The following is a 15,201-nucleotide window of genomic DNA, read 5'->3' as shown; positions in this document are numbered from 1 at the left end:
GCTGCTGTTAATGGGTGGCTGCCAAATGCTTTGCACGTAAATTTTCATTCCGTCGTGCAAGAGCCCCATGAAGGCTCTTCGATGACTCTGTCTGTGAGCTGGAAAATGGAAAGTTAGTGAGGTCAGGTAACTTGCCCTAGTAACATTTTCCTGCGGGCAAACCTTTGAAGCTTTGCTAGAAAGTAGATCTGAATCCAACATCTGCATTCTATTGCCCTGCCATTCGTCTTCTTATTCCAGTTTCTTCCCTAACGTTTTCAGGACTTAAAAGTTACATTTGTCCATCTAAGAAAGCACATAGTGTGCTCTTTCATGTCTGACAAATTACAACCATGATCTCTGTGCAACTTCTCTATGGCATGTAGAATTAAATATTTCAGAATCCCAAATAGTCTTTCTTGCAGTATAGACTGTTAAGAAACTAGGTCCTAAAGCTGATGGATAAAAGGGTCATGATTGTACAGTCAAAGCTTGCAATTTAAGTTTTAAATCAATGTGATTTCTGCAGTAAGGGTGTAAATTGAACATTATGAGGGTATTATGAGGGTATTAAGTTGAACAATTTATAGAATATTGAATCTAATGTTAGACATATGAGCAGTTCATGCGGTATTTCTGAAAACTTGAAATGTTTGATAATAAAAAAATCAACAAAACCTTGAACTCTCCTAGAAACAGATCATTGGAAAGAGGTCTTTATGGAACACAAAGGCTGGGAAAGGTTAAGCTATGTGTTTGGGGTTGGTTTGGGGTTGGTTTGGGATTGGCAGATGCATGAGAATAGTCTGGACAATTCTTTGAAGTCTTCCAGTTGTTTATTCACAGGACAATAGGAAGGTCCTCTGAAATAGCTGTGAGTTCCAGTCAAAAGCTGACTCAGCAAAAAGATGTATATGTTTTTGAAGAGGGAGGGTAATTGATGCCAAAGTAGTATGGAACTTGGAATAGGTTTGGTTTATATAATAGTGATGATGATGATGATGATAAAGTTTTATCTAGCTCACCTTTCCTAGCCTATGGAAGACAACATTTAACACTTTTTGTATAGTATCATCCTAGTGTGCTGGAATTTAACTACAACGTACAATAATATTTCTACTGGAAAATGTTTTGGGTATCTCAGAAAATCGGTTATGTGTTTGTGTTCTGGTTGAACAGCCATTATTGGAGCTTCAGTTTCCTTTAATTCCCCCCCCCAGTGGAAATTTACTGCTTCGTGGCTGGACTTTAGTGGAACCTATTGGGATGGTAGCTTGAAAGAATTTGTAAAGGAGCTCTCAATGCTGTGCAGGACTGGTGGCTTGCCCAGGGTGCTATTTTAAAGGCGTGCCTCTAGCCAGTATGAGAGAAAGGACTGTTTGTCCAGGGCAGTAGGTAGTCTGGAGCGGCACTGGAGTGCTGTCACAAGGCCACCACAAGCCGCAGCAGGAGACGGCCTGAGCTGGCATCCTTTGCCAGAAGGTGCATTCCAAACCTAGATACATACACACATACATACACACATACATACATACATACATACACACATACATACACACATACATACATACACACATACATACACACATACATACATACATACACACATACATACATACATACATACATACACACATACATACATACATACACACATACATACACACATACATACACACATACATACATACATACACACATACATACACACATACATACATACATACATACACACACATACATACATACACACATACATACATACATACACACATACATACACACATACATACACACATACATACATACATACATACACACATACATACACACATACATACACACATACATACACACATACATACATACATACATACACACACATACATACATACACACATACATACACACATATATACACACATACATACGTACATACACACATACATACACACACATACATACATACACACATACATACGCACATACACACATACATACACACATACACACATACATACACACATACACACATACATACACACATACATATGTACATACATACACACATACATACATACACACATACATACACACATACATACGTACATACATACACACACATACATACATACACACATACATACACACATACATACATACATACACACATACATACACACATACATACATACATACACACATACATACGTACATACACACATACATACATACACACACACATACATACATACATACACACATACATACGCACATACACACATACATACACACATACACACATACATACACACATACATACACACATACACACATACACACACACATACACACACACATACACACACACACATACATACATACACACATACATACATGTGTCAGTTAAAGTCAGAAACTTCTTATTTGTACCCATAGCTAGCCAGTTATACAAACAGCTAATGTTTACTGAACCCATAGCATAGGCTAGTTGTGGTGGCAAATGCGCTCACATTTAATCCTCAGAGCGTGTATGAGATTTATAACCCCGTCTCATCTGATGGCTAGTGTGGGAAAACCATTAGAACAGCTGAGCCAGTTTCGGGGGACAAAGTTGAAGTTCGTTTTGCTCAAGTAGAGCCGTTCTCAAAGTGAGACTCCAAGCAGTGTCAGCATCACCTGGGACTTTTAGCATGGTGGAGTCCTTGGCTCAACCCTAAACTTTCCTGATTAATGTTTAAGTCCACCAAGTGGTTCTGATAGATGTTAGAGTTTCTTAGTTGCTGCTCGGCGTGTGTGGGAACTAGAAAAGGGAACACATTTTAAATTTCTATGCCAGTGCCAAGTCATTTTTACTTTTTGCACTCATCTCAATCCCAACTACTTGTCTGTTCACTAAAATGCAAATTCTCTACTTAAGAATTCCTGCTCAAAACTTTTTGTGATAGGCCAATAGCATGTTTATTATAATGATGTAACCAGTCCATTTGGGGACCATTGCTACAAAAGGAACCTTAAAACTAAAGGAAGATTCAATTGTGATATTTGAGTAATTCACAGATCTTTTGGACTAGGAAGCTACCATCTCTTTGGAATTCATGAATGAACATTGATCCAATTGTTGAGTATTGTGCGATGCTGTGACCACAGTCAATTCAAGTTGCAGATGTCAAGTGAAATAACCATTGAGAATGGAGAATGCCCCAGATATCTTCAGGTTCTCATTAAATGTCATTCTGTGAGAGACTGTATACACTTGCAGATGTCAAGTGAAATAACCATTGAGAATGGAGAATGCCCCAGATATCTTCAGGTTCTCATTAAATGTCATTCTGTGAGAGACTGTATACCACTTGAGAGGGAAAAAAAACGTATTCCATATTTTCTGAGTACTCATTAAACACTTACAATAATGTGGTAAAGAAGTATGAAATCTCTCTCTTTTTTTTGGCTTATATTAGTGACCTTAGGTTTTTTAAAAAAATTGATTATGTGATCATTGATTGATTGATTTAATATAGTTTAAATTATTGGAATGCTTGGGCCTTATGTTCAGTACTATTGAAATTCTAGACATTTACCTGTGTACCTCAGATATTTATAAAATGAGGTTCTCCTCATCCATAATCAAAGATGATTGTGAGAGTGTTCGTTCACAAAGCAGTAATTGCTTCGTAACGTGTTTTTTTTCACATCAAGACATGCATTGAAAGTGGTATTGTCCTTGCTGTATCACAGGGAAAACTGAATTTAGTGCTGCTCAAGTCAGCTCAGTAAGGCTAACAGATGTCTGAATGTCTCAGACAATTTTTGAACATGCCTGAATTTGCTTTCATAGCTGAGCAATATGTTAGGAAGCCATGCATTTAAAAATTAAGTCTTGCCAGGTGGTGGTGGCGCACGCCTTTAATCCCAGCACTTGTGAGTTTGAGACCAGCCTAGTCTATAAGAGCTAGTTTTCCAGGACAGCCTCCAAAGCCACAGAGAAACCTTGTCTCGAAAAACAAAAACAAAACAAAACAAAACAAAACAAAAAAAAACCCAAAACGAAGTCTTTAGAATATAAAAATGTTTAGTAATTTCATTCCCTTGAGGCTTATATTTTGCAGAGCTGACTATAGCCGAAGTTGTTAAATAATGACTGTAGGTGACCAAGGTCAAATGAGTGATACGGGGAAGAAACCTTGGATGTTGGTAAGCTTTGTGGAGGAGTGTTTATTTTGAGATAAGCCAAGTACCAGGAGATTCTGCGTCATTTAGTTTTATATCTTATTATAGAAGATACCCTGATTCCTATAATGACCAGCAGTGCACAGTCATGCAAGTGGTGAGCATGCGCTTTACTTCCAGGGTACTCTATTTTACTCTCTTCTCCATGTTTGGGAGTGGGGAGGGGAGGAGGCACTGGTTAGTACCTGACTAAATTGGGTTTCTTGTTGGAACTGCTTGGGAAACCTTAAAAAAAATACCCAAGTCCTACTCAAACGTTCTAATTGGTATGGAGTTGTCCCAGAGTTTGGGGTACAGGTGTCTTTAATGTATGTAAGTATATTTAACCCTTACATGGGCTATGACAAGTATCATTTACATATAAAGGAAGGGGGCCCAAGAGATCAAATACAATTATAAAGGACAAGAATCAAACAGGCATTTTGACTCCTACATCCACACTTGTAAGCACTGAGTGGTTCAACTTTTTAATAATGTCTCTCATATATTGAGATAGAATTACAGAAAAAGAAATGGAAGACTTACCCCAGCCTCATATTCTATTGAGGGCTAATGGTTCTGACCACCATTCCTTACCGCCTAACCTGTCTCTTCTTCCTCCCCTGATTTCTCAAATGAAGTTCGGAAAATGATTTTTACTCCCCCAGAACATCTCCATATTTCCTTCGCTTTCCTGTTCTACTCCAACCTCGTCGGTTATTCTTTGAACACAGGAAATACCCCAAACATAATTCTGCTTCAGTATTTCATGGTTTTTGCCTAAAATGATCTCAGTATGTCAGCCCTGCCCGGCTTTGATCAGATGCCGTGTTATTGGAGAAGACATCCTAGCATGCCCTTCTTTGTTGGTTCATCTACTTACATATTCGTGTATATTCATCTGGAGAATATGTAAGACTTGGATTCAGACAAAAGCGTACAGTCGTTCAAGGGACATGTACTCCTGTCCTCTAAGCAGCATTAAAAAGACTGAATTCCTTAGTACAGGTGTGTGTGTGAGTTGTAGGTAGGTGGGAGGGGCAGATCACTTGTTAATTCATGTTTTTGGGGGAAAAGAAAGGTGATACATACATTCTCACCCTACCCTTAGGATGATTTCTGTTCCCCCAGTGAAAAGACTAGTAGGAAACATAAGCCAGTATTCTCTCCCTCTTTTTTTTTAAAGATTTACGTATGTGCTATATGTATATGGGTGTTTGTCTGCACCTATGTCAGCACAGCAGAAGAGGGCATTGGATCACGTGGGACTACGGTTGTGATCCAGCCATGTAGGTGTTTGGAATTGAAATCAGGATCTCTGGAAGAATACCCAGTGCTCTTGCCACACCTCTTCATTCCCACAAATCAATAATTTTACAATCAACAATAGCGATCCTATTTCTGTCACTGGTCATTGGATGCTTGACTGAGGTTTTCAAAATTCTGTGTTTATGTGTTCACATTTCACAAGAATATTTAAATTAAAAACAAACAACAACAAAACCAGCACTGCCTCTAAAATGAGGTGGCTGTTGTTTTATCATTTTTGTTACAATACTTAAACTAGAGATGCAGTTGTTTGTGTTTAATGAAGTGTGTTCTATAAGAAGTGAATAGTATTTATTTAATAAGTATGTTCATTCCAAAAAATAACCAGCAGTCTCTTAGATTTTCATGTTATGTTAGTAGGAAGCTTAATTTATAGCAGTTCATTTAGAAAGGTGGGTTTATTAAGTTTTCAGTATGTGTAAAGCACTATGCTGTTTCAGTCTTCGCAGTTACAGGCTGTTATACTCTCTCTCTCTCTCTCTCTCTCTCTCTCTCTCTCTCTTCTCTCTCTCTCTCTCTCACACACACACACACACACACACACACACACACTGTTGGGGGACTGAGATTCAGAAATGTTAGCCTAAGTTGTCAGTAGTTTAGTAACAGATTTATAGTTGACTCCAGCACATACCCTTTCTGCTGCTAAGATATTTGGAGATGTTCAAGTGGGAACAAGATAAAAAGCACACAAAGTCCCAAGGTTGTATTCCATTTAGAAACAGCAAAGCTGAGCTGAAATTATCTACAGCCGTGAAGTTGTTGACGCTTGTGGATATTTTCCTTATTATCAAACACTTTTCAATATTAAATAGTGCATAAAGAATAAAAACAAAAAGACTTTAAAATAAATAAATTATTTCTTCAGTTTAATCCCAAATAATTTTAACTTTTGTTAACAATTTCGTAAAGTCAAAGCTTAGTGAAAAAAGGCTAAATTGGAATGAGACCTCTGGAAATAGGGATTTTGGGTTGTGCTTTGTAAATCTGTATAGCATGTTGATCAATATTTGTAAATATTACTCGATTAAGCAGGCATATATATATATCATCAAAATGAATGAAGTATTTGATACATGATTTCAATTTGGCAGATAACTAATTTTACTATCACCAGTCTTCAGATACTTGTAAATAGCTTTGTAAGGGATAGTTTGAGATTATATCATTAGCACTTGATAGTTGATTAGTATGCAGTTTATTGATGAACATATTATATTAGCAGGCTGTATCACTTGTGCTAGATTTGCTAAGTTTAAAACTATCAGTTTGAGATCTCCTGTTAAATAAAGTCTTATTTTCCCTCTACTAATTGATGTAGAATAGTTGTGTTCATTTAAAAAACCTGTTTTAACTGATATAATGCTGTATCATATCGATGTTCAATTTTCAGTTATTATCATACCTACATTACATGTTATCTGTCCCTGTCTGCTCTTTCAGATACTTCTAGATCAAGGATTTAACTTTTAGCAAAATTTTATGTTATGGTTTGCATTATTTTCTTATTTATCAGGCACTTTTTAGATTTTAACTGAGTGTAATCTTAATCTTTGTTATGTTGTATCATCTCATCTACTTGCTTTGATGTGTTTTACTAGAATATAATCTTCATTACTTAATTTTATGGAGGAAAATATATTTTCATTTTGATGGCCTATGTCAGGTTATTGGTTATTTAAAGTTATTTCTTATGTTTTTTTTTTTTGAAGTACACACTTCAAATTAATTGTGCACATTGTATTTTAGGTAAAAGGATTGCTGTTTCAACTCAGGGAAGCTGTGGCCTCGTTGTCTTTGTATTTAAACTGCAGCAGCAACTTGGAGATGAACAATGCAGCCATGATATCTGAGAACAAAGGAGCATTTGCCAGCTAAATGTCAGCACATTTCATGTGATTGTCTCAAACACTGCAGCAGACCTCTGTGTCAGCTAGCACAGCAAGAATGTTTCCTTCCCACACTAGCTACTTGAAGAAGTTTTAATACCGATTCTTGAAATTACATGTATATCAAAGGAAACAAAAATGAGTGAAGCCCCTAGATTCTTTGTTGGGCCTGAAGACGCAGACATAAACCCTGGAAATTATCGCCGTTTCTTCCACCACACAGATGAAGAGGAGGAAGAGGAGGACGAGTCTGTGAGTTGTTTCTTTTGTGATATGCCAGTACAGAGCAGAGCTCTCAGTTAGTGCAAACAAATGCTGTGATTTTAGATCAAGACACTTTTTAATGTGCAAATTCGTTTATTTTCTTATTTAAATTAGAAACAAGCTTCTTTTACATGTCAATTCCAGTTCCCTCTCCCTCCCCTCCTCCCCTGCCCCCCATCAACCCTATCCCATCCCGTTTCTGCTCCTCAGGGAGGTTGAGGTCTCCCACAGGGAATCTTCAAAATCTGTCTTATCATTTGGAGCAGGGCCTAGACCCTCCCCCATGTGTCTGGGCTGAGATAGTATCCCTCTGTGTTGAGTGGGCTCCCAAAGTCCATCCGTGTACTAGGGATAAATACTGATCCACTACCAGAGGCCCCATAGATTGCCCAGACCTCCAAGCTGACACCTATGTTGGTTTCCCAGCTATCAATCTGGGGTCCATGAGCAACACCGTGTTCAGGTCAGCTGTTTCTGTGGGTTTCTCCAGTCTGGCCTTGACTCCTTTGCTCACCACTCCTCCCCCTCTGTAACTGGATTCCAGGAGTTCAGCTCACTGTTTAGCCGTGGGTGTCTGCTTCTGCTTCCATCAGCTACTGGATAAAGTATCTGCAGATTTGTTAAAAAGTCTTAAATCGAAAAAGTATTTGTGATACCGAGTAGACAGGCAATTAAAAAGTGTCATAAATGTCGCTAGAGGTAAGAGACTGACACAGGTTAATGACAGTTCAGTGTTGTTTTAAGATACCAAGAAACTCCTTAAGTAAGTTTATGAAGTTCAGCAAGACTGCTTCAAAGGCCTGCTGTTGTGTGTGATAAGATGGTATCTGATGCCATGTCCATGTGGAACCTTAGAGGTGGAGCACATCTGTTAGACTCATTTCCTTCCTTGTCATGTTTATCTGGTGTGCTTTTTACTCGTCATTGCTCTCGTTCACTTATTTTATTTTGGGAACTGATTTAAAATACAGACATAAAATGTGGTGATTTTCTTAAATTTCAAATTAAAAATAGACCCTCACTTTAAAGGGAAAACCTGTCACCCTTGGTCAAAGCAGTGAGATCAGGCTGCGGTAGCAATTAGACACTTAGGCTCTATGGCAGAAGAGTGGTCATAGAGGAGCCACTGGGGGTGTGCCTTGGAGAGCTTGCCAGGAGGCATACTCTTGCATATTTTTTTATTGCCTCCCATTTCTGTTGTGTTGTTGTTCTGGCTAAGCAATGGTGGACTGAACCTTCAGAAACCATGACCTCAGTAAACCCCCCTTTACTGAGTTTTGTCCCTTACTTTGTCATGCAGTGAGAAATAACTAGTAGTGGCGACCTGTGAAATATCCCTTAGGAAGATTATAATGAACCATTTCAAAATTTTTGATAAGGAATAAAATGAATAGGGAAGCCTTAAGGTAGACATCTGGGAAAGTAGCAACAGTATACCCCAAGATAGTTATTGTTTATAATGTTTGATTTATAATCAAATCCAATACTCATCTGAATACTAATTTTCATGTTAGAAGAGGCAATGTAGAATTTCTTTTTTTTGGCGTTAAAAAGAACAGTTAAACTCCCAAATTTTTCTTACTATGTTAAAGAGGAAGTTTAGTGAACCCCCTTTGAGCAGCTTTATATAGTGTTATATGAAATATATAAAGTCAGGGAAGAGACAAGAGCTAGATACAGCTTCATATGGTTGATAGATCTCTGCTCAAGAATGAACATTGAGGGCTGGAGAGATGACTCAGCTGTTAAAGGATAGGCTCACAACCAAAAATATAAGAATGAATATTGAGGAATTTTGTGAGCACGTGAGGTACTCTATGTTACTGTTTGTATGATGTGCATATTCAAGTTTGAATGTTGATTTAGTTTTAAGAAAAAGTACAAAGAATAACAAAACCATTAAATGGAAATGCCAAGCCTGAATACTGGAGTGAGTGTCAAAGGCCATTGGCATCCTCTCTAGTAGCAGTGAGCCTTTCTCTTAAGTTCAGAAAGCTGCCTGTGACCAGCTAATGTCCCAGCTCAGTCTACAAGATACTGTGTAGCTTTGTAGTTAGAAATGCATTTGATTTTAGATAGGCAAATTTTTTTATCTATTACTGGACTTTTTAATTGGAGTAGATGGATTTTCACTCTCATTTGCTTTTTTCTGCCTGGAGACAGTTAAGAATATGTTATAACTGATAGGATTACGTCAGCTCTGTCGATTTCTATGGCTCTTCTACTTCTGAGAGGAAATTAAGATACTGATATTTTAGAATGCCTATTAAGTCATCGTATGGTTTTTGTTTGTTTTTTGTTGTTTGTTTGTTTCTGTTTTAGCCACCAGAAAGGCAAATTGTGGTTGGAATATGTTCCATGGCAAAGAAGTCCAAATCTAAACCCATGAAGGAAATTTTGGAACGGATCTCCTTATTTAAATACATCACAGTAGTAGTTTTTGAAGAGGAAGTTATTTTGAATGAACCGGTGGAAAACTGGCCTTTATGTGATTGTCTTATTTCTTTCCATTCTAAAGGTATTAAATGGTGGATGGGGGCTTTTATCTTCTCTGACTGTAAAAATAACACATATTAATTGTAGAATATTGATAAAACAGAATGTAGCTAACTCAGAGATAAGGGAAGTTAACATTTCGATATATTTCTTTCTAATCATTTTCTTCATGTGGTTTTTAAAAAAAATTGTCATAATTACATGTAACTTTACATTTAGCTCTTCTTAGATTTTTCTCAAGTTTTCTCATTCCACATTTTTCATGGTTTGTATTGTGTAAAGGTATAACATAGTTAACTAATAGCGAACATTTGGATGACTTTTAGTCTTCATTATTAAAATAAGGTTGTGATCAACTCGTTCACACATCTGTGGATAAATTCCTTAATTATTGGATATTTTAAGCCCTGTATTTCTACCACATAGACAGCAACGTGACATTCTTATGTAAACATCCATACCTTACTTGTTAAAAGCATTCAATTAAAATTTAAGGTCTTCTTAAGCATTTTTTAATTGAATGACAGTATCAATTAGGTTTAAGTATTATGTTACAGTAAAATCCAGTAATTTGTGAATTACTTGATTTTCCCATTAATAAGTATGTAAGATTTAGAGTTTGTTCTATATTAATCATTATCTGTTATCAAAATTATAGCTTTGAACTTTGTTGGGTTGTTTTGTATACTGATAATGGAAATTGGTGTTCATTTTCAGTAAGCCTGGCTCCAATCTCGCTTGCCTGAGGCTTTTTCTTTCAGAGAGTTTTAAATTTCCTTTCTGTGAGTGTGTTGTTCTCTTACCATCACATTATTCTTTCTGTGAAAGCTATGAGCTCCTGCATGCAGCTCCCTCTCATATCTAAGACATAGTCTATATCGTATTCATTGCCAAGGGAGACTTTTCTCTTTGACACAAACCAAAGCAGGGAACTGATGCCTGGTGTTTTCCACTTTCTTACTTCTGATGGGAAGCCTGCAGTCATGACATGGAGACATAAGCATGCGCAGAATTCTGATACGTTATGGAACTGTTGAGACCTGTCATTTGAGTACCGCTGCTACTTAGTGCATTATTTAAAAAAAACCCAAGAGTAATAATATAGGAATAAGTTTTCTTTAACTGAACATAGCTTTTTGATTTGAATTTTAGTGCCTTTTAATACTTAACCTTTCTAGGTTTCCTTGTAGTGTAGCAAAAATGTAATGTCTTCACAAGCAGTTAATGTTCATAGTTAAATCGTACAATGTTCTGCTGCCTACTGATTTTTGTCCTCCATAGATGTAAGAATAATGAAAGGTATCATTTTTTGGAACACATGCCGTGTCTTCTAAGTATCTTATATACATTAGAAATGTTTTAATTCTACAAGAATACTATTGACTAGATGGGTCTCATGTTCATTTGAGATAGGTAGGTTTACTCAACCTTACATAGCTAGACAGAGGCAGGATTTGAATCCTGAGTTTTGCTCTCATGAGCTAGGATACATTGGAGAATTTTAGTGAACATATAGCAAATAAAATAAAAATCTCTGTAATTCTTTGCTTTTTTCATGTCTATTCTAACCATATCTACATCGGACTCATTTGCATTGTTATTAATCATTACGAGCGTAGAAATTGTAGCTGATTAATTTCTGTATACTAATGATGCCCCACCAGCAGCTTGTTTTATTCATGTTCTTATGTTTTGTGCACTTTTTGTGTATGTACGCATCCTGCTTTTGCTTCTGTTTTTAATGGTAGTGTCAGTAAGTTCAGTATTTGCAGACATCAGAATATCAAATAAAAGGGAGTTGTATATTGAGGCTGTTTTTAAAAAATCAAGTAATATGAAACATGTTATTTATTCATATATTTTCCTTTATATAGGAAATAATATTATCTTCTATAAGGTGTCCTTAAGTAGTCATATATAGGATAACATATCATAGCCAGGGACTTGGTGTGCCATATTAGTGATAATAACTAAGAAAATATTATTTTAATAATATAAGTTAAATAAAATATACATACTTATTATTTTCTTTTATAGGAGGCAGTTATATACATAATGAAATTTTTTAGGGGAGATGACATAATTCAAGTTGATAAATTTATAGATGTCAGCTGTTCTTGAAATTGTAAAGAATATGATAATAATATGTGTTCTTAGGATTTCCACTGGACAAAGCAGTTGCCTATGCAAAACTCAGGAATCCATTTGTAATCAATGACTTGAATATGCAGTATCTCATACAAGATAGGTGAGTGGTGAAGTCGCTGATTAAGGGGAAAAGAAATGAAACACTTACTTAGTAATTACTGTGTGCTGACACAGCATCAGATGTTTTCACATACCTTAATCCACTGCGTCCTTAAAATAAGAATCACAAGTGGATATTTATTAGCAAACTTTATAGATGAGGAACCCTAAGAATTAAGGAAATCAGTTCACTTACACAAAGTCACGGGTAGTCTCCCAAGTAGTGGGATAGGGAATTGGACCACATTTGCTTCATTCTAAAGCCTACTAGCCAATCAGCATTACAGTTTCCTGTCATATGATTAATCAGTACATTAGAATTCATTCACTGTAAGTGATGACTTTCATGGTAGAAAAATTTTGTACTGTATATGTTAAACTTCATTGAGCATAGAATTCTAGTTGAAATGATGAAAGGGTATAAATTTGTCAGCTTCATTAAATTGGTGTTTTGTTTTGGTAGTTACATATAATTCTATTTTTCATTATCATTACTTTTGTGTTATAACATGAAATTACTTATATTACTTACATGGAAATACATATATACTAATTTTGTATGAAAGTAGAATCACCTCACTTTTAGCATACTGTGAGTAGTTTCCTATAGCATTAAGTATTATTATGAGGTTTTTAATGGTGAGGCTATATTCTGTCCTGGTGATGTATTTATTAGTGTTACTTGACTTTCTCTTCATGCATGTATATTCTTGTTTTAAAGTGTAGTTTTTTGATATGTTACAAAAGTTAGATTCATTTTGGTGACTATTTTGTTAGGAACACTGATATTTGAAATATCAGAAAAACAGAGAGGGTTGATATTTTTACTTATTGTGGTAGTAAAGAGTAATAGTTTACTTGTGTGGGAAGATAATATATTGTGAAGAAGAGAACCAAACAATAGGATGTTTCTCTGTTTCTTTAGAAGAGACGTTTATAGCATTCTTCAAGCTGAAGGCATCTTGCTTCCTCGGTATGCAATTCTGAACCGTGATCCAAATAACCCAAAAGGTCAGAGAACTCAACAGGCTCCTTTTGATTCTTGACATATGTTTTGCCACTTCCCTAAAATAAGTAGCCTATTTAATAGTTTCTCTTAATGAATTGAACACATGAGCACTGTATCTGATTAACATGTGACATTGTGGGCTGTGGTGGCAGTGCACTCCTATATTACCAGGACACAGAAAGTTAAAGCATGTTGATAGGGAACTCAAGGTCAGAGTCAGCAGGTAGTTAGTTCAGGGCCAAGCTGGGCTTTATATATGTGTGAGATCCTGTCTCATGAGCTACCCAACTAATGAGTAGTATAGGAGCTATCTTCATGGTTTTCCTGTGTATAGTTGTGTACCCGTGATTTGAGAGCTAACCATTCGGCACTGGATAATAATCACTTAGGAAGCTCATCCGTGGGGCACACTGATTCACGCTCTCTCAGCAGTCATTAATTGCCTGTAGTTCTTGTCTCAGAGTAGGCTTTTTGCCCTGCGGTCCTGAGGGTTAAACCCGGGACCTTGCACAAAGTAGAAAGGTTATTATGTTGCTGCTGCCGCTCTGCTGCCACCCCATCTTCAACAATTGTGTCTGCTGAAGGTTAGCATAATTTTACTAGAAGCTTGAAAAGTAAATTTTATTTTTGCTCTTGTAAAGATGTCATCTAAGTCATGTAACAATTTGACACTTTCTTGTTATTGTGCTTTGTGTATAGAATGCAATCTGATTGAAGGGGAAGATCATGTAGAAGTAAATGGGGAAATTTTCCAAAAGCCATTTGTAGAAAAGCCAGTTAGTGCAGAAGACCACAATGTTTACATTTATTATCCAACATCTGCCGGTGGTGGAAGTCAGAGACTTTTCAGAAAGGTAAGCTTTCGTAGCCTTGTGTGAGTAATCCTCACTCTTCCATACAATTTATTAAAACTGTTGTTAAAAGTCATCAAGCTCTTAAGCCGGGCGTTGGTGGCGCATGCCTTTAATCCCAGCACTCAGGAGGCAGAGGCAGGCATCCTCTGTGAGTTGGAGGCCAGCCTGGTCTACATAGCTAGTTCCAGGACAGCCTGCAAAACAATACAGAGAAACCCTATCTCGAAAAACCAAAAATAAATAAATAAATAAATAAATAATAAATAAATAAAAAAGAAAAAAAAGAAAAAGTCATCAAGCCCTTAATAAACTAAGGTCAACTATTTCACTGTCATCATCTGGAGGAAAATTCATGAAACTGAGATAATGTTGCTGAAGTGCACTGATACTTTTCTGTCCCTGTGATAAAACTCCGAGGACAAACAGCTTATAGGAGGCAGGGAGAGTTTATTTGGACTTGTGGCTCCAGAGAGATAAGACTCCATTGTGTCAGGGGAAGCCTAACCACAAGCTGCAGGCATGGTAGCAACTGGAGCAGAGGGCTGAGAGCTGTCTCTAAGAGCAAGCAAAAAGTAGAGAGTGTTAGCCGGAAATGGCATGAAGCCTTTGCCTCTCAAAGCCCACCCAGAGGGAGGCACGTCCTCCAGCAAGGCCATACCACTTAGTCCTCCCAGTGACATCAATGCTAGTGACTGTGGGGGACACTTCCCGTCCAGTCACCAGACAGTATAGTTACATAATGTTGTCAACAAATTCCTGTCCTCGGAATACAAGGAAAGTTCCCTGATGTTCCTGTCTCCCATTTGTATTTCTACCATGCCAGAAATTGACTTAAAGATAAACCGTTGTTGGTAAAATTATATGGAAAAAATGCCAGCTTATACAAAAGATAATATCGTTAATTTTTGCACATGTAAGCATATGT

General features: G+C 36.8%; 1 protein-coding gene across 16 annotated transcripts in view; it reads left to right on the top strand.

Moving 5' to 3' along the window:
• The window catches only part of Ppip5k2 (diphosphoinositol pentakisphosphate kinase 2), a 61,962-nt gene that overhangs the window by 892 nt on the left and 45,869 nt on the right, over positions 1 to 15,201 (top strand). For all 16 annotated transcript variants that reach the window (XR_005879785.1, XM_040752951.1, XM_040752950.1 and 13 more), the window contains 5 exons: positions 7,267 to 7,658; positions 9,993 to 10,188; positions 12,324 to 12,414; positions 13,339 to 13,424; positions 14,122 to 14,276. Coding sequence is in view for 15 of the 16 variants with exons in the window: in XM_040752951.1 (XP_040608885.1) it covers positions 7,545 to 7,658; positions 9,993 to 10,188; positions 12,324 to 12,414; positions 13,339 to 13,424; positions 14,122 to 14,276 (642 nt within the window). In the remaining variant the exon portion in view is untranslated. The remainder of the gene's footprint in view (positions 1 to 7,266; positions 7,659 to 9,992; positions 10,189 to 12,323; positions 12,415 to 13,338; positions 13,425 to 14,121; positions 14,277 to 15,201) is intronic.

This window comes from Mesocricetus auratus, unplaced genomic scaffold (genome assembly GCF_017639785.1).
Source record: "Mesocricetus auratus isolate SY011 unplaced genomic scaffold, BCM_Maur_2.0 Super-Scaffold_100010, whole genome shotgun sequence".
NCBI lineage: Eukaryota > Metazoa > Chordata > Mammalia > Rodentia > Cricetidae > Mesocricetus > Mesocricetus auratus.
The sequence above is the reverse complement of the archived record's forward strand: the minus strand, read 5'-3'. Positions and strand labels throughout refer to the sequence as shown.